The sequence below is a fragment of the Pseudochaenichthys georgianus genome, chromosome 11, assembly GCF_902827115.2.
Source record: "Pseudochaenichthys georgianus chromosome 11, fPseGeo1.2, whole genome shotgun sequence".
In the NCBI taxonomy this organism is placed as follows: Eukaryota; Metazoa; Chordata; class Actinopteri; order Perciformes; family Channichthyidae; genus Pseudochaenichthys; species Pseudochaenichthys georgianus.
Genome location: NC_047513.1, coordinates 5,990,144 through 6,010,682, shown reverse-complemented (window position 1 = coordinate 6,010,682; position 20,539 = coordinate 5,990,144). Strand labels below are relative to the sequence as shown.

Genomic DNA, 20,539 nt, shown 5'->3' with positions numbered 1-20,539 from the left:
GTGTTCATTGTGAATCCTTCCACCACTGTTAAAAAAAGTTAATTTTGTTGTATTTACTTTTGCACATCCTTCTTTGAGTTTAAAACAGATATAATGTTAAATAATGCTCAAATATCTAGAAGAGACAAGATATTAATTGAAAATGCGCATACAACTTTCCTTGTCTATTTCTTGTTGAGAGCACTAGCCTGCGAGACTGCACGTGAAGCTCAGGCACGGTGAAACCAGCCTTCCACATTCACGTCATTACTACATCCAATCACGTTTCTTTCAACTCTTCTCTGAGCCAATCACAGACGCTCTTTTAGATCAAGACACATCATCGTGTTAGGCTGTCGCTGCTCAATGTTGTCATTTCCAAACATGGCTATCACGTTCTAAGTAGAGGATTTGATATTTATCCTGACAGTTTATTCTCTGTCACAATGAGTAACGTTTGCAGAGAAATCATCACTCTTCAGTTGGGTCATTATTCAAACTTTGTCGGGACTCACTGGTGGAATTTACAGGTAAGCAGCTAGCGCTAAGCTAACGTTAGCATGGCATGTGTTGACAAACTTGGAGAGATAGCTCATAATAATAATAATATATTTATTTTGGGGGGCGCCTTTCATAACACCCAAGGACACCTTACAGGGTTACAGATTTACAATTTACATTTACAATGTTACCTTACAAATTAAAACAGTGGATTTAGTGAAGTATCAGCCGGGGTAAGACAAGACAAACAACAGGAAATGTACTACAAAAGGACACAGGGTACAGATTATAGAGAAAATGCCAGTCATGTTAGCAGCAGCGTGAATGTGCAGTCTGTGTTCAATAAACACACCGAGGACATGCAGTGGAAACAACTAGCATATACACAGGCTACATGGTGCTAGAGTGTGAAGTCAGCACTTTATTTCTGATCAGATAGTCATATTTTAGTGTGAGATATGTATATTAATCACTTCAAATTTAAAATAAATCAACTGGTTTAAATAAAAAAAAGAAATATGTTCTGTATATCGTGAGATGGTTTTGCTACATCCTCAGTCATCTTTAAGGACCCTCCTGCATCCAGCTGCAGATGATGTACTGTATACATTACAACTATACATTCGAGATACTTGTATTGTTTGTGATAAGCTGAACTATTTTCCTTTATGGCCAAATGAAATGATCCTACTTTTGTAGTTGTATACAATCTTTAAAGAGCCTCTTGGATCAGCTGGAAAATGCATCGTCACAAAGCTGAAGACAGGTTTTTTTTTTTGATGATACATTATTTTGGATAAAAACACCCAAAAGCATACAAAAGTTTAAATGAGCAAAACCTTACGTAACAACTGCAGCAGCACAAACCGTAATGCAGCATCAATATCAATCCAACAGAATGTGTAATAATAAAACCCGGAGAGAAAGCCCTTTCACTGCACATTGCTTTTGTTAGTTAGTTTTCCTTCAGTTAGCTTTTTTAGATGGATGACTTGAACCTAGCAGAATTTTTTTACAGTGTGGTATTAGATCTTTTCATTTTTAAAGTTAAGGGTCTGAATGCTTTGCAAAAACCGAGTAAGTTCAAGCCCACATAAATGTTTACTCTAAATGACAATTGTAGTAGTAAAAAAACCATAAAGCATTACATTGCAAACACAGAACTATATATCTTCCGTCCAAAACTTGAGTGAAATCTGTTCAAATGGGTCTGTTTGCAGGATGCCTCTTTGTCCTACGATCCAGACACGTCCCTGGGGGAGATCCAGAGTGATGTCCTCTTTCGAGAGGGACAGACTCTGGGGGGACACGTCACACACACACCTCGCCTCATCGCCATGGATCTCAAAGGTACCGATGTTGTTTCATAATTAAAAAAAAAATGAGAATGGCTTCACTAGTTTAACTATGGGTAAACATTGATATGTCTTACATGGATACAGGTTGCTATAGTAACCTGGTTTTGTATGCTGCTGGCTAAGCTGATGTCACACATTTGTATAACAGGAAGTCTCCGGACTCTACGGCAGGAGGGAAGTCTGTATGACGCCAGCGAAGAGGCCTCCGCTGTCACATGGTAGATGAAAGTGCCTCTGCGTGTGCATTACTTCCTGTGTGTTTACAGATTTTAAGTGCACAACAAACTGTGTCGTATTTATAGTAGGACTGAAACTAACACTTGTTTTCATTATCTGTAAATCTGCCAAGGTGTCTAGATTATGCAGATCATTGTTTGGTCTGTAGCATGTTATAAACTAGTAAGATACAGGTACAGTGTATTCCTGGTGGATTTTGGCACCTTTAACAGGAGGCGTGTGGTGCAGTGGGTTGTGCGTAGGTGTTGGGCTCAGGGTGTCACAGGTTCAAACCCCACTGCAGTCAGCATGTCGTTGTGTCCCTGGGACGCTTCACCCCAAAGTGCTCCTGTGGGGATTGTCCTCAGTGTTGAGTATGTGAGTCGCTTTGGATAAAAGCGTCTAACAAGACGTGTAATGTTAACTCATTATTTTCTTGATACTTAAGTTTTAATGTAATGAAATACTGTACAACAATCCTCAAAGTGCTCACTTAGCAGAGATAAAGGTCAAACCTCTACTGATGGATGTATCAGATCTGCTTACTTTCCCTGATATGGAAGCAACATGTGAGACAGGTCTTGGTCTTTTTGATTTCAAACTGTGCTCCATCTGGCAGGGAGGGAAGCCTCATGATGCACGAAGAAACTCCAGCTGAGAAGAACCCTTTTCTAGAAGATCTGGACAGGCTGGATGTGAGTATTTGTGAAGAAAATCAAACCAACAAGCAGCTGTACGATGCAGAGTATTTTCCTTTCACTGTCTTCTTGAGATAGTGATGCCAAGCCATTTGTAATAATCAACACGAGCACAACCTTTAGTGCCAACGTAGGTTTCCACAATGTCATCATTGTTATCATCAAAGGTTTCTTGTGTCCATCAGGGTGTCCATCTACCTTTTTCACCTTTTGTCTTGAATCATTTTCCCTATTAAGACACACAAGTAAAGAGCAACAAAGAGTCGTACAACATAATACAACTTTAAATGAAGTGGATACAGTTCATACAAATACATGCTCAAAGTACCGATAATGAATAAAGGAAAAAAAGAATGATGACATTTTTCCAGTACGGATAATTATGAAATTAATTACTGAAAAAAAATACTACTAAACATATATAAATTAAGGAAAATAAATCGAACAAATAGTCTCTTAATTAATGTTACTTCCCCGCTGTTACATTTCTCTTGCTTATTTTCCATGAAATGCATCAAAGGCTCCTCGATGGAATTAAAGGCCTGCCTCCTTTTAAGACTGTATGTTATTTTCTTCTTCCGTCACTAGCCTAAGCTCGTCTCATTTAACATGAGATGCCTATGGACACCAACGGCTTCTCCATGTCTTCCTACCTTTGCTATGTGAATAGCCAGGAAGGTATTTAGCGGTAGATAGCACCTGATCACGGCAGGTTCTGGCAGAGAGGGACACACATCAACCACAGCCAGAATGTACCAGCCTGATGGAATCTGATTTCATTGTTTGCATTCCCGCTGTTCGATTGTACTTGATGTAGTCATTTTGATTTAGATTGGTCTGGATTGAGTAATAGTGCTGCAGAAACGTGAAGTGTTTTATCCTGACGGTTTGTTTTTCTCTCCAGAGAGGGCAGACCCTTGCTGAAGATGATCTTTGCTCACAACCTCAGCGCTCAGGTAAGAAAATCTTAACGGAACTTTAAAATTCAGCATGAAATAAGATTTTGCATGAAACTCAGCAGCGAGCCCTGTGAACCCCCCCCCTCCCTCCCTCCCCCAGCTGCTAAAGTGAGCCTGGATGTGAACAGCCAGCTGGCAAGGCTCCAGAAGGCCTACCGGCTGGAGGGCAGCGTGAGGGTGTGGTCCGACTTCCTGAGGCTGCACCTGCACCCCCGCAGCATCTCCGTTATCCACCAGTTCAACCACGACGGGTAGAGTACAACGTCAGACTTAAAACAGGAAGGACAGCGTTGGGATTTAACTTCGTGATCGTTTTCACAATACAGACTGATTCATTTGGAATTGTATACTGTTTTCGTCTATATAATAAAATCATATTTTCATATTCGTCCAATTTAAGATGGCAATACTTGTTTAAAGTAATCCAAATCAATTTGATGCCTCATATTATAAGCACTTTATCAGTTTACAGTGACACACAGAATATATAGACTATGCAAGGATTATGTACAGTATACTTATGACTGACAGTGGTGGCATTTACTCCAATACTGTACTCAATTACAATATTGAGGTACTTGTACATTACTTGACACTTTACATTTCCTGCTGTTTAATACTTCTAACTCACTGCAATTCAGATGGAAATATTTTTACTTTTTAGTTTATTAAAGTAGGCTTACACTGATGATGCTAACACTTTGTATTTATACTTAAGTAACACAACAGAACTTAATTTGTAACAGACTATTTTACACGTTTACTTCTGACTACTTACATCAGCATAGTTAGAGTCCTGGATTTCATCAAAATGACAAGATGCACAGGCCCAAGGGAAGACAGAATTATGTAGGATATATTAAGGAGAACCTGTTGGCACATATTTAGAGTTAAGTATAGTGAATAAATAGTATATCACAGCACAAGGTGCTGGACATAAAAGGCAAATCAGTGAGCCCAGACTCATAAATCATAGCCGGATGAAGCACAGTCAAATAATTGATAGCAAGTTAACATTGTTAAAGACATAAGAACAATTAATGTATTCAATTTTTATTAAAAAGAAATGCAAATTCTACTCTTATAAAATGTACTTATCTAGTATCCTATGTTTATATATTTAGTTTGAATAGTAAATTAGTCTATTACCGTGTATCATCAATTATTAATTATTACTTTATATTGAGTATTCTATAGAAACTCTATTTGTATTTGTTATATTTTAAACGTATATGCATTTCCTGGTAAACATGAGGCAGTTGAAAACATATTGGGTATTAAGTATATCTAATCTAAGAACAATTTCATATTGCTTTTACACTGACAGTGCAGTACCTCCTGCTGTCCAGTAGATATCAGGCTTTACTCAGATTTGGCCTTTAAGGCTTTGTTGCTCTTCCTCTTTGTTGCTCTTCCTCTTTTACCCCAGTAGCTGCTTTCACACCACACTTAGGAACTAAAGAGCAGATCACGTTCACACCAGGAAAGTACCTGAAAAGAAAAGGGGGGGAAAGTTCTTTTTTTGGTGTGAACGCAAAATAGAGGGTGTGTGTGTGTGTGTGTGTGTGTGTGTGTGTGTGTGTGTGTGTGTGTGTGTGTGTGTGTGTGTGTGTGTGTGTGTGTGTGTGTGTGTGTGTGTGTGTGTGTGTGTGTGTGTGTGTGTGTGTGTGTGTGTGTGTGTGTGTGTGTGTGTGTGTGTGTGTGTGTGTGTGTGTGTGTGTGTGTGTGTGTGTGTGTGTGTGTGTGTGTGTGTGTGTGTGTGTGTGTGTGTGTGTGTGTGTGTGTAGGGAGGCTCACCGCCTGGAGGCGTTCGGCCAGGGAGAGGCCCTCTTGCAGGGGCCCGTGCTGGAGCAGCTGGAGGACAAACTGCACTTCTTTGTAGAGGAGTGTGACTACCTGCAGGTGAGCCATGATTTTATACTGGACGGTATTATAACCGTATAGTGTAAGCAGTGGTGGAAAAAGTACTCGAAAGTAGCGATTCTTAAAAGTCTGACCAAGGTAAAGTATACTAAAGTACGAAAAGTACTCGCTATGCGTAGTGGCCCATTTCAGAATCATATATAGATATAATTACTGATTATTGATGCAGGAAATAACAACACAATGCCAGAAATAAAAAAATGTAAAAAGTGATTTCATACAAGTACATAACAGATCACAATAATATCAGTGTGAGAAAAAGTTTTTAGAGAGTACTTGTCCATGGACAAGTGAGTTTGGCAATTTACTTGTCCGAATAAATGTTTCACTTGTCCAGAATTGACACAAATTGGGGCCACTGGAATCTTCTTCTTCGTCATCGTATTTTTTACTTTTTCCCACGGTTTTTACAACACCGCTAATGTAAGTGAGCGGTAAGATTTTACTGCATCACACATAGGGTTGGGTATCGTTTGGATTTTAACGATTCCGGTTCTGCTTTTCGATTCCGGTTATTTTTGTTTCTCGATTCCGGTTCTTTGAGAGGGTAAAAATAAGTCCCATGACAAACTGGGATACAAATATATTTATGAAAACATTAAGTCAAATCTGTATTCCTATTTACAAATCACTTTATACTGTTTAATTTCTTACGGTTATTGAATACAATTATATAAAAAATAATCTCTGCATTGTTTAGTTAGTTCCAAGTGGTGCAGTTTGAGAATGTACAAACTCTGCAGCTAGACTACTAACGAATACCAAAAGGAGGGAACACATTAGTCCTGTCTTAGCTACTCTACACTGGCTTCCTGTAACTTTTAGAATTGATTTTAAGGTGCTTCTCCTCATATACAAAGCTCTAAATGGACAAGGACCCAGCTACATTGCTGACTCTCTAATGAACTACACACCTGCCAGAACACTGCGATCATCAGATGCAGGTCTATTAGAGGTCACCAGAAAGAGTCATAAGAAATCGGTGATGCAGCCTTTGTAAACTACGCCCCAAAACTGTGGAACATGTTACCCAACAATATTAGGGAAGCCAATACATTAGGCATTTTTAAAAGGCTCTCTTTACCAAAGCATTTGACTGATTTTACACTATTATACTGCACTATTCTCTGTGATTGACATTGCACTATTTCTTTATGTTTTATTCCCCATGTTTTTATTTTTAATTATTTGATCCCACTTTATGCTTTGCTCTTGCTGCTTGTTTTACACAGATTTGAGGTCTTATTTTTTACTGATGTAAAGCACTTTGAACTGCAATCCCCTGTATGAAAGGTGCTATACAAATAAAGTTATTATTATTATTATATTTATAGCCTATCCTAGCGCTTTTCTACAACTCAAAGATACTTGCACGCTTACACATGTCCTGCAATACACATGCTGCAGCTGCCCAGCTACTCACTGTTTGTAAAAGTTAATAAATAGTATAAATAGCATTTCAATAATGTACTTTCTATACCCTGCTTCATAAACAATACTGACATCCTGCTCCTCCGAGTCTGGGGTCCGGGGATGTGAGGACAGCACGAGGACAGACAAGGAGGCTGCTTCACTTCATAAAGGAAATTGTGGTCAATATTAACAACACAGGAGCTAAAACGCTTAACCTTCATTACGTGTTAGAGAAAGAACATAAGAAAGTTTGACAAAGATGAGGCTGTTAAACAGGCAGCGGATCCGCTGTGTGTAGAAAGAGAGAGAGACGCTGAGCTGCAGCGATCAGCTGATACGGAGCATAGAGTGAGAGAGCTGCGGTCTGCGGGGCTCGGCCTCGCCTCCTGTCCTCACAACTCTTATTAATCCCGGGACCGGACAATTGTTATTTGTTCCTACTCGGAACCGAGTTTTGCTTCCCAACCCTGCCACTGTGCTACACTTCCCGCCCCGCCCCCGTCTAACTGTACAGAAAGCGGCGAGATGCATTTCCTTATGAATCGACAAGCAGAACCGAAACTAACATTTCTAAACGAACAATGGCGGACACGGACAATTTGCGAATGAGTTCTGCCTTTTGTAAACTGAATTTATCAATAATTTGTCAATAAATCAGGGCGAAAAACGTCACTTGTCCGCCGGACAAGTCAATTGAAAGATCTACTTGTCCGATATTGTAAATAACACGTCCCGGACGGTGGGACGTGTACTTTTTCGCACACTGAATATCCACCATAATATCATTTTTTTAAATAATTGTAACCTTTCATGCATAGGGGTCACTACAGTGGACAGCTGTTCAAAAGGTGTTTTCTTGTATATGCATATTTTTTTTTTGCATAGTTGCACCATCAGCCATAGGACCCTATTGCATCATCCCATACACTGCTACTCAGTGCCAAGTCAGTGGAAGTGCATGATACATGCATAGGCGGAGTTTGACATTTGCGCTTGGGGGGGGGGGGCAAACCTTTTTTTACTGACGTCCCAATCAGGGTTTCCGCTAGGATTTTTTCTCACCGGTCAAATGTCCGGACAGAATTTATTTTACCGGACAAATTTGAAACTTACCGGTCATGTTTCAATAATAATAATAGTAATTGTGTAGCAGAGTTTCTGTTAGCAGGTAATTACCGGATTAGGACCGGATATGCTGATGTTTAAAACTCAGTTAATGGGAGTCATTTTTATATTGCTTCAGTTTATAATCGTAACAGATCGGAAAAGTTCAGATTCATTTTTCAATAAATGATTCCACAAACAACATAATTATTACATTCAAACAAACTACTTGTAGTAGATGAAGTACATTATTCAAGAGTTTAAATTAACTTTGAATAATAACACGGGAGAAACGGATCCTCTCTTTTCCTCTCTCCCTCCCTCTCTCCTGACAGCCCGTCAGTTTCTCATGCAGCTCACTAAACAGTGGGCGGGGCTTCAGGTGATTATGCAGCAGCTGATCTGATCTCTCTCTCGTGTCCGGTTACACTTCACTCGCGTTTATCTCCATATCGATCAGATCCAGCTCTCCTGATCGGCCTTTATAGAGAGCACAGATCAAACTATTAAGAGTGAATATCGGCCGATCGATCGGTGCATCGGACATTTTGACCGGCAGGTTTTGAATTTACCGGTTTTTATAAAATGTTACCAGCTAAAAACCGGTAATTACCGGCTTACGGAAACCTTGATCCCAACTATTGCGTGGGGTGCTAGGGTTACAGTAGCAATAAAGCCAGCGCTCACCGCACTGAGTATGACTGTTCCATGCCCGCCGTACACACACAGTCATATGGAAGGGGCGGTCTCTCCCCCCAACAACATTGCATTACATAACTGTAAAACTTATCATAACTGTGCACATCTTATACTGATTTGATAACTACTACATCCCTTGGTTACTCGAACACGCTATAATATCATTAACCAGTGTCCTACCTTATTAAAATATTGATATACGAAATATTTGTATTGGAACAGTTTTCGACGTAGTAATGCTGTAACATATTTCAGCCACTAGGGGGGGCAATGCCCCCCGCAAAATCCGCCTATGGATACATGTCTCGAAACCAAGATGGACGACAGAAAGGACATGGACCAAGTCACCCATCTATATCTTGCCAATCCTTTTATGGAAAGCGTCCCCTGCAGGTATAAAAAATGTGGTGACATCAAGTAACAACTAAGGAATCATATAATTCATAAATGATCAAAGTATTGATTTTATGTTTTCAGGAAATCATGATTAACCACCTGTCCACTAGGGCTGTACTCATATTAGAATATTCGTTCGTTGGAGTACTATTCGGGTTCAATTTCGTTATTCGGATATTCGTTTTGTTTGTTTTTTCCCGTTTTTTTTCTCAAATTGAATTTATTGAAATCTCCAATCTCAACGTACGAGCTTGTTCGGGGGGTGCTAACACTTAACCATAAACATTATCGTCTACTTTCTCCGGCTTTATATGTAGATATTACTTTTCTCTGTTAATCTCCCTCACGTTGTTTCCAAAGCAACAACAACTTCCTGTCAACAGCGCTACCTCTCCTTCAAAATAAAAGCATGTCCATAAATAGGAAGCCAAGCCAAATTACACTTAAGACATACAACTGCAACTAAAGTAACAAACACAATGCGATATCCTTTTCAATTTCAAAGAACACAAATTGGGTTAATAACTATAAAACAACAATACTGTAGAATAACAAAATGAATGCCGTGAATACACCAAAATACACGTGTTGAAGCGGTTCGCTGCTGATTACAAATCTATTATTTGAAAAAACTAGATTCAGAAAAACTAAAGTTCAAATCTTGTTTTTCATGCCCCAAGAGCAATAATAACACTTGGTAAAAAAGTCCTGACTGAGGCTTTCATAATTCATGCATGAAAGGGAGATAAACAATTGTCAGTAAATCTTGGTTTAAGCGGTCATTAACGCCTGGTCTCTCTGCATTTCCTCTCAGGGTTTCCAGGTGCTGTGTGACCTGGCGAATGGCTTTGCAGGCCTGGGGTCAAAGGTCACAGAGATGCTACAGGACTCCTACGGTGGGAGGGGCATCCTGACCTGGGGGTTAGCGCCTGTCAGTCACCCGGATTCAGTGAGTCACCTCCTCCAGAGGGATATTTAAAATGCAGACGTTTTGTAGATGTGCTTCTGTACTCACTTTGTTCCCCCCCCCCCCCCCCCCCCCCCCAGACCCCCATGAGGGAGCTGTACCACCAGCTGAACTGCACCTTAGGGACGGTGAGCATGGCCAGCCACAGCTCCTTCTTCTGCCCCCTCACTCTGAGGGGGGGGCTGGGCAGACGGCCCTCTGCTCCCCCTGCGTTCCCCCATCTAAACTATGATGTGAGTTTTTGATTTAATTTACCATGTTTTATCTGTGCTCTTTGCAAATGTATTTATTATTTTAAAGAGTTTTTAAGGGATATTTCTAATGATTTACTAAGTTCAATTTGATATTTTTTAATACCATTTCAATGCCTTATTTTGACAATTCTTTCTTGACATTTATCTTACTCAAAATTACATTAAATACATAAATGGAACAAACAATATGTGTCAAACTGTCTCTCTTAACTAACACTAAACTAAACACTCATAAAACGATTTAATTTCTTTAAGATTTTTAATTTAGATATGATTAGGAAATTGTTAAGGGCGATGATAAGACCAAAATGATAAGAATATTTATAAATCTATAACTTTAATAGTATCCTATGCTTATATATTTTTCTACTGTTGATATGTGTATATTTACTTTTTCTTGTTTCATTTTATAATGTTGTTCAATGCCAAGTTTGAAGACAAATTAAACTTTATTCAAATAAAATTCTTTTAGGGTGCGTTCACACCTGCCTTGTGTAGTCCGGTTGAATGGAACCCTGGTGCGTTTAGCCGCTTGGTGCGGTTCATTTGGGTCGGTGTGAACACGGTCCGAGACCTCTGAAGAGAACTAAACAACCGGACTCTGGCCCGCTAAAATAGGTGGTCTCGGAACGCTTGCTTGCGAACTCTGGAGCGGTTCATCGCTGGTGTGAACGCAGTCCGCACCAAAACACAGGAAGCGTAGTATTTACGTGTCACAAGAACGCGGATATCTTCAAAAATCTTTAGCGAAAGAGTCTTTCAAGGTTGTTTAGTTAAATAAAGAGTGAAGCAGAATTACGTGTTGAACAGTGTCGTGTAAAGTAAAAATGCTACATAAAAGTAAGAACACCTGTTGTCGGTGAAACGCCCCCCCTTACTGCAGAACGTCTCATTATATGTGTTATAATGTTTTTTAACGGACGTTGTCTGATTATATAATCATATGCGCGGGCCGCTAGTGTCTGTTGATCTCCAGATTAACAGCAGCCTGAGAATAACCTGCCGAAAGTGCCGATGCTCCATGGCGGAGGCTCTGCTAGAAATTGCCAGGATTTGCGTTTTTACCCCCTTAATGTCTGACCAATGGTTGAACAGCATTTCCGTGCACATGACTTGTGTTTAAAGTTTATAGTCCGTTTGAGTTTTGCCCGTGTGAACGCAAACCGAACCTTCTGAAAAATGAAACAATGTAACGAACTGTGGTCTGGTGCCAGAGAGCGGACTAGTAGGTGTGAGAACGCACCCTTAAGATTTGAAATTTAGATTTGAGTAAGGATATGGAAAGGCTTAATATTTGTAGATTTCATATTTTAGGAATCATTGTAATTCAACTAGATTAGATTATAAAGACAAAAACAATACTTTTGTTGAGAGTTTATCATGGCCAAGAGATTCGCAGTCAGTCACCTGAACATGAATGTGTATTTCTTCCACACAAGAGAGTGGATTAGAAAACAATAGTCTCAATCTATTTCCTCCCTGTGGCCCAGCAGCAGCTCATTTTCAACTGTTATATTATTCATTAATTGATATTCTAATGTGATTTTCCCTCTGCCGACAGACAGCAGTTATGGGTCATCAATATTATGTTGTGTAGGTCTAACACGGCTGCAGTGTGTGCTTAGTGTCCATGTTTAGTTAATGTAATATCTTAAAATGTATATAAGGAACTATCTGTGCTGTCCCTCCCCTCTCTCAGCCCTCCCTGTGGTACCACTCGTCGTCCGTGCTGGCCCTGGCCCTCGATGCCCTCACCCTGCCCTACAGGCTGCACAGAGACAGCGTCCCCATGTGGCAGATGGCCGACTCCCTGGCCGTCTCTGGCAGGAAGGTGAGAAACTGCCACTGCAGTATCCCTCATATCTGTTTGGGATGATCCTGCTTTCAGCTTTTAATGGCGGGTCTAATATGAATCCTAGGTGGTGGCTGCTTACGGTGCAGTTCCCTTACCCATGATGCAAGGCAGCTCTCTCCCTGATGCCCTGACTGCCTGCACAGAGGCGTTGCCCTGGAAACCTCTATCAGCTTGCCCTGAACCCGACAACGGGCGATTATACGGCCAGTGGGCGACGCTCAAAGGCTACGAGGGACAGAGGCTAACCAGGTCTGAATTTTCTTATTGAATGAATAATGGAAAGTGTTTGAATGTATTTGGAACACTAGTGCTGTACCCTTCACAGCGTGTCATCATTTCAAAGAGAGTTTTTGCACTGCTATGAAAAACTGTCTGGCCGCTTGCACCTGCCAGGTGTGAAGTTGATTTGATGAAAGGTTCTTGATATATGTTAAGGATATTTATACATACATAGACGGACATACAACATTTTCCTAACCACAGAACACTAACGAACAATATCACCATTACTAAAAAATACTCCTCATCAAAATACACTTAAGTACACCAATACATCAAATGAAGTTTTATTTATATAGCACATTTATAAACGATTTCTGGTGGAGCCAAAGTGCTGTACATAAAATAAAAATAGCCTACAGTAGAGACACTTTACAGCAAATACAACAGCACAGATTGTTCAGAATATCAGTATGAGAAATACGACACCCTCTGTCCTTAGACCCTCTGTCCTTAGACCCTCTGTCCTTAGACCCTCTGTCCTTAGACCCTCTGTCCTCAGACCCTCTGTCCTTAGACCCTCTGTCCTCAGACCCTCTGTCCTTAGACCCTCACATCGTACAAGGAAACAGTTCCAGAGAAAACCCACAGTTTAAGGGAACATGGGAGAAACCTCAGGGAGAGCAGCAGAGGAGGGATCCCTCTCCAGGACGGACAGGCAAATTGAAGTACTCTCCTACTGTTTTCCTCAATACAACGTCTCATAAAACACAAAAAAGGGAGTCATTGGGGGATCACTGACGAAGAGTTCCTAAAATAAATAAATAAAGACGCTGGGAACTTGTTCTTCGATCCTCCCCTTCCCGGGACACCGTATCCGGTGAAGGCACTGTCTCCCTGCATGTAAAATCCACCAGAAAAATATTTTACCCTCAATCACTAACATCGGGTGCAAATAACCCGAACACGTGCATGTTGAAAAACCCAGGGATGGGAGCAGGGCAACACGCCTACCCTGAACCAGTTCTCAACTGGTCAGGCCTCGCGACCCACTTTTCCCTTTGTCAATAAATCGCAACCCAAAATTTGAACCACTCAAATCTATTCAACAAAAAATCGTGCTATAATATATATATACGCTTTTCAGCATACAATATTAATAAAAGTGAAGTACAGGGCTTATGTCTCTTCACAGAACTAAAGTATGCTTTTAAAAAAGGTTTCATGAGATGATGGAATCAAAGCTGAACTGTATAACATAAAAAGACACACATGCTGAAAACCCAACCCCAGCAGGGGGTCTGGGGGGATTCTCCCCCAGGAGATTTTTAGAAATACTAACATATAAACTACGCATTCTGGTACACTCTGAGAAGAAAATAAATAAACCTATTACTACCCGACCTATTTAATAATATTTGATGCCATTGTTTGTTTTTCACTTTGTTCTGAAGCTGAACGTGCTGCTCCTCACAGAGAGAAGAGCAAAGAGGAGAGAGTCTGTGTGAATTACTTTAAATTGTGGGTAAGGGTAGATAGCCCCCATTGTTCTGTGACCTGTCAGTCATCAAACCGGGGGTCATATTTCATTATGTGTTCATTTTTATCTGAAGTCGTACCCATGGATGTAGAAAGAGTAGTTATTCTCCGTGGGGACTTCCGGCTACAATCTTGATTCTGATTGGCCAGAAGACTCGAAAAAACATCAGCAAAGATGTTTTATTTAGAAGATGATCACTACGTGACAGAAGTTTAAAAACAGTTTATGGTCTCTGTCATTTCCAGGAAAACGGCTATTGCATGTGCAGCGTTAGAAAATCGGGCCTTCAACATAAAAGTTTGACTTTTTTCAAGATTTTCTTTTTTTGTAATTTATTTTATTTTATTTACTCGCACATCGCGAACCACTCGAAATGGGTTCCCCGTACCAGTTGGGAACCACTGCTCTAGACATCAGTGAGCAGCCTCAAGCTACCCAAGGACCTCCGCAGCTCAGACAGCAGCTCAGACAGCAGCTCAGACAGCAGCTCAGACAGCAGCGACACAGTGAAAATCATATCAACCCAATCACATGGGTGAAATCACTGATGTTAGTGTTCTGGGGATGATAGATGCAATATACAGCCATTTATTGGAACATGTGCACCAAATGTGTCAGGTTCAGGGGTTGACAATAATCAGACTGATCCCTGATTTTAGGCTGAAAAAGGATACACTGCGTCGGATAAGGACAGTTACCACAGGGCTAAAGAAGTCTTTGAAATCAAACTAAAAACAACCCTTAATTTAGAGGTTTTTAACAAATAAGCGGTCCTTTTTTAGCTGAATTCATTTCATAGTTACCGTATGCTTTAGTATTTAAATTACATAAAGTCAAACAGTTTAATCTAGTCAGGTTACTTTACTCAACAGTAAGGAATTACAAACAGGATTACACATGTAAGATATTAAAAACAAACAGGCAGGCATTTACCCCTTAAACAGATACACGGACATGTTCTTTAAAGTGTTGCTGAACATGTTTCCCCTCAGCTCTCTGGCCCCGGGGACCCGGCCCCCCACTCCTCTGCACAGCCTCAACAGAGGGGAGGATGTCCTGGAGTACTACATCAGAACCTTCTACCCCTCGTCCCCCCTGTGAGTCCCCTCTCTGCCACATGCTGTTAACTCTCATGTCCATTTTTCTTCCTTATCTGGAGGAGAACCAATATATTCTAATCCGATCTGCTCTCCATCTTCACACACAGGGCTCTGCAGTTGGTGTCCTCTCCCAGTAAGCTGACACCACCATTCCCTCGGATATTCACCCCGTCCCTCGGTGCCCAGGGCTTCCTACAGAGCCAGCCTCCTCCACGTGGATGTAAGCAGATTTGTGTTCTTTTTGTAGCTTAAATGGACAGTTTCAGAAGTCAAAGTTAAACAGACAGGAGGGCCAGCAGTGAAGCAAAGCGAGGCCCTGCTGTGGAAGGGGGCCGCAGCACAACGTGTCAGAGCCACCTAAAAGAACATTCAACGTCAGTAAAGGTGTACGCCAGGGGTGGGGAACCTCCGGCCCCCGGGCCGCAAACGGCCCGCAAAACCATTTGATACGGCCCTCGAGGTAATTTATAAACACACGCACATAAAAAAATAAATAAATCTAGACCGCAACACAATTAAACAGGCGAGTGGCTGTTTTTCCTGGCCAAGGTCAGGGTCCTGGAACACAACACGAGCCGAACGTGTCATCGCGTGGTATATGTCTCGTCTGACAGGTGTAGTGCTGACGGAGAGCACCAGAGCGCCGCTCAGTACCCACAAGGAGCCGTACACATGCCGCAGTTTTTGCGTGGCTGTGTCTTTAGTTGAAAGATCTGTCACACTGATCATACACTCAATAACTTTGTTGTTAGTAGCATCTGGTTAGCTAAAGTAAGCTAGGTAAAGGCACATCTTTATATGATCATTATAGTTATACATACAAATAAGAGAATAAAGTAAACAGGTATAAAATACTATATGACAGTAAAAAAAAAGTTGTTATTAATAAACAAGCATACAGTTTGAAAGGGGAGTGATTTGTAAAACATCCATAAAGAAAAATAAAATCTGCTTCCAGTTGTGTTTCATCTGGTGTTGAGAGAGGGCTCCATCGATCTCCTAATGTTGCTCTCAAAGTGCACCAGATTGATGCTTTTAACTTCAACATTTACCCCCTAGAGGAGGTTAGGTCCCCCCCCCCCCCACTTAAATCATGTTCACATGGATAGGAAACAAAATACATTTGCACACATCTTGTGTCCATATCTTTCTGTTTTGGTGGTCACGCCACACCGTGCACGTGCATGCATACGAGAGTCATGGTGAGATATCTGGATTCAGAGGTTGCTTTTTCTTTGCACAGAATGAAAGAAAGGCCAAATGAATGGGCTGTGATTTTAGTTTTTTTAAGCAGAGGTCAATAATTTGTACGGCCTCCGGAGGATGTTGTAAAAATTGAAATGGCCCTTGAGAGGAAAAAGGTTCCCCACCCCTGGTGTACGCTATATTTAGAAGATTTGTATCGCTCTAACTTGACGTCACACAGCTCTTCTCTGAAGGGGAACAGAAGCCGTTATCTGTGCTCTCTGCAAAGCCACCGGACTCCAAAAACAGTCATTTTATCTTCTCCCGGAACACGTGAGCTGCTGCTGAAACCAGGGGTCAGCCTTTAATGATTAATTTAAACTACAAGTAATTATACCTTAAAGGTCTCCTATCATGGAAAATGCACTTTTTGATGTCTTTTATACGTGAATATGTGTCCCCGGTGTCGGGGAACTCACACAGTGTCAGAAAACTAAACCCTCTCTCTTTTCCTCCGTACCCAAATCTCTAAAAACAGGGGTAGAACGTCGCTATCAGAAACAATGCGCAACGTGTTTTGGAAGTAATATGGTCTTTGTTTACATTAGCAAGCATCGCTAACACTCAGAGCTAACCTGTACTGGAGAGAGTATGTGTAAAAAAGGCAGGAAATAAAAAAATAACTCACCTTGTGGTAAACGGAGAGAAAAAACCCGCAAGAGAAAAGGCGTTTGAGCTCCATACTGTTTCAGAAATAATCCGTGATGGGGTTAGGAACATGATATGGCGTTTAATCACGACAGCATTTAGCTGAGTAACTCGGTAGAATTCTGAGCAGACACAAGCTCCTCCTCTTTTTCTTTTCTTTTTTTAAGCTAAGGGCCCAGAATCAGCACTGAGGGATGAGGTATGGCTACAATGGGTGATCTGTTTGGTGTTCAGCCAAACACTTCAGAGACATGTTTTGTATATATCTGAGAACTATAATATATTGATGAAAAACAGTATAATAGGAGACCTTTAACTTATTTTTGAAAAGTCCACCACAATGTTGCATTCTGAAGTTAAATGCAGCACTCTCGTGCACCTGGAGGGAACACAGGGATTTTAGCTCGGGTAATAAAACCGGCAACCTTCTCTCCCTCCCTTCCTCTGCAGCTCCGGCCCCGGTGGTCTCCTCGGCCCCTGTCATGACGTCCCTCCAGTCCTCCACATCGCTCGGCTCCTGGCTGGCCGAGATGCATCGCGGAGCCAGCACTTTAGACATCTGCCGCGTGGCCCCCAGCTTCCTCTCCCAGGGGCCCGAAATGACCGACTACAGGGAGGCCCTGGAGGAGCTGCGCCTACTGTCCCGGTGTTACCGCGACGACAGCATGATACACTCCTCGTCAGAAGAGAGTGATGATTACTGATGCTGGTAGCTTTCTGGTCGTGATTTGAATAGACTGCTAAGGCATCAGCCCGCATGCACACACACACACACACACACACACACACACACACACACACACACACACACACACACGCATGCACAGCAAGAAGAGGAGCGGGGCCCCTTGTTTGATTTATATAACAGAATTAAGTGAAGTGTCAGATGAGGGAATATTAGAAGGTTAGACCTCTACATGTGAGAATACATTGAGGTGATGAATGTAGCATCAAGTGACTGTATGGACTGTGGTTACATTTCCCTAAATGACTGTTTAACTGACTGACTGTGTTTTTTATACTAAGTATACATACCAATATTGTGTTTTTACGTTAAGTAACCAGCAGCCAGAAAAAGCAGAAGGATGCTCATATTCAAGTAAAAGACGGCCACCACAAATGCTTGGTTTCCTTTTTTTTTACAAATTAGAATGTGTCACACAAACTGTTTAAAATGGTTGGAAAATGGTTTCCTGTTATTAATCCTGACAATTAAGTGATTTTTTTATTGTAAAAAAGACCGTAGCTCACTGTCATGATTTCTGCCAGTGGCATTCAGCATCAGGCACATTTAGTTCTTACTGAAAACAGGTCATTGAAATATGTAATGTTGCTGCAGTTGGAGTACATATTGAATTTGTAGTTTGAATATTTTCAAACCAGGACGTCAGAATTCATATTAGTTGACGGTTTCTATTTAGTGTGAATGCTGTGCAACCCCTATAGTTCTTCAAATCTTTATATCTTCTTCTTATTAGTGCGAATGTTGTTTACAGTTATTCAAATCTTTATTCTTATTTCAACCAATACTTTGCTGTCGATTAACTTCAGCATACTTTCAGCTACAGAAACCATTAGAATATCAAACTATTCAGCCTTTTCAGCAATCGATGGGAAACGTTCAACTTTTTCAAAATATTTCATACTTTTCAAAATATTCTGCTTTTTAAACTCCTTTTAACATGGAAGTCAATGGGAGGAAGCTACAAATCCTCTTTTACCTACACCTTGTGCCAAATGTTTCTCCTTCCACATACTTTCAGCTACAGACTTCATTCCAACTTTAAAATGATCACAAGACCCTCGGCTATACAACTTGTTCTTCAGATTTTTCATATCTTTTACACTTTTTGAGATATTTAACTTAGTTTGGAGCTTGGTAAAGAGGCTTTCTTCAGATTTTAACATGAGTGTGTATTGGGCAGCTCGTTGAGGCTTTAGTTTAGAATGTGTGATGTCACCACTAGAGTGGAGGAGAGCTTGAAATTCGCCTTACATTTTCTTTTTAAAACTGCCATAATTCCAAAACCCTACACTCCTGGGACATCATTTTATGCTTGAATTGTAGGAAAAACCTCTTACGTTGAAAAATAAAAATAAATTAAACAAAATGCCTCTTGAGGGCATGAAGTGAGGGAGGGGGGGGGGGACTACTGCGTAGCGTAGTATTCAGCAGCGAACCGCTTCAACACGTGTATTTCGGTTTATTCACGGCATTCATTTTGTTATTCTACAGTATTGTTGTTTTATAGTTTTGTGTTAATGTATACAACCCAATTTGTGTTCTTTGAAATTGAAAAGGTTGTATATGTCTTAAGTGTAATTTGGCGCTTTTATTTTGAAGAAGAGTTATCGCTGTTGAAAGGAAGTTGTTGTTGCTATGGAAACAACATGACGGAGATTAATGGAGAAAAAGTAATATCTACATATAAAGACGGAGAAAGTAAACGATAAAGTGTATGGTTAAGTGTTAGCACCCCCAAAGAGGCACAAGCTCTTACGTTGATATTGGAGTTTTCAATAAATGCAACAAGAAAAAATGAAATTGAAACCTGAATATAAGGTGACCAGATTTTCAAAATTAAAACCGGGGACATTTTGAGTTTTGCGGTCCAAATATCATTAACATATCCAATTTTCTTCACTGTTAATGAAAAAAGGGGGACAATTCTGGTTCAATTTAATTTGAACATTTTAACTGTTGGATACAAACAGAAGGATGAGAGCTCATATATGAGACTTCCAAGGTATTTTATTTTGGAACTCTACATCAGATTGTCCAGATTCTCTCGGAGTGATTAGATGGGGTGTCCTGCTATCACCCTGGAGTGAAATAAGTATTTGATAATTTGACAGTTTTTTATTTATTCTTGTATTAAAAGTTTAAACATAAGGACGATATCCCATATATGAGATTTCAAAAGTATTTTATTTTGAAACTATATCAGATTGTCCTGATTTTCTCTGATTGACTAGATGGGGTCTCGTGCTATCACCCTGAAGTGAAATAAGTATTGGATTGACTTCGAATGACTCTTTGATTATGGACCGTTTCCATTAAATAATAATCAAAATATAGATGGACAATAGATCTAATTTGAGATTTTAAATAGCATACATTTTAAATTGTGCTTCAGAAAGTAATGTTATTTTAGGAGTGTTGTGAGATGGTGTCAACATCAATTGAAATTAGTCACTCAGTGGAAATGTCCGATACGTCTTCACAACTGTATCCTTACATTTTACATTCACTCAGTTATGATGTGGGAGTTATATGTAGTTTGTTTTATATTATTATTGATCACATTATATAGTACATATTTCTTAATTTAAGCTCCAGTATATATGAATATGTTTGGTGTGTTTTTTAGTTATATTTGTTATTGACCGAGTAAACGCTTTTATTTTGAAGGTAGTTTTTACAGGCCTCTACCGTAATGCATAGGATATTCGCGCACCGCAATA

The 20,539-nt window shown here is 40.4% G+C and overlaps 1 protein-coding gene across 1 annotated transcript; it reads left to right on the top strand.

Moving 5' to 3' along the window:
- The first annotated feature begins 303 nt into the window (after positions 1 to 303).
- Positions 304 to 17,894, top strand: msto1 (misato mitochondrial distribution and morphology regulator 1). Its single transcript, XM_034094691.1, has 14 exons — positions 304 to 509; positions 1,701 to 1,830; positions 1,987 to 2,056; positions 2,674 to 2,749; positions 3,657 to 3,708; positions 3,812 to 3,962; positions 5,499 to 5,613; positions 10,061 to 10,195; positions 10,294 to 10,446; positions 12,167 to 12,298; positions 12,387 to 12,571; positions 15,074 to 15,178; positions 15,289 to 15,401; positions 17,525 to 17,894. The coding sequence occupies exons 1-14, from the start codon at positions 426 to 428 to the stop codon at positions 17,776 to 17,778; spliced, it is 1,755 nt and encodes a 584-aa protein (XP_033950582.1). The 5' UTR covers positions 304 to 425; the 3' UTR covers positions 17,779 to 17,894.
- Positions 17,895 to 20,539: the final 2,645 nt, after the last annotated feature.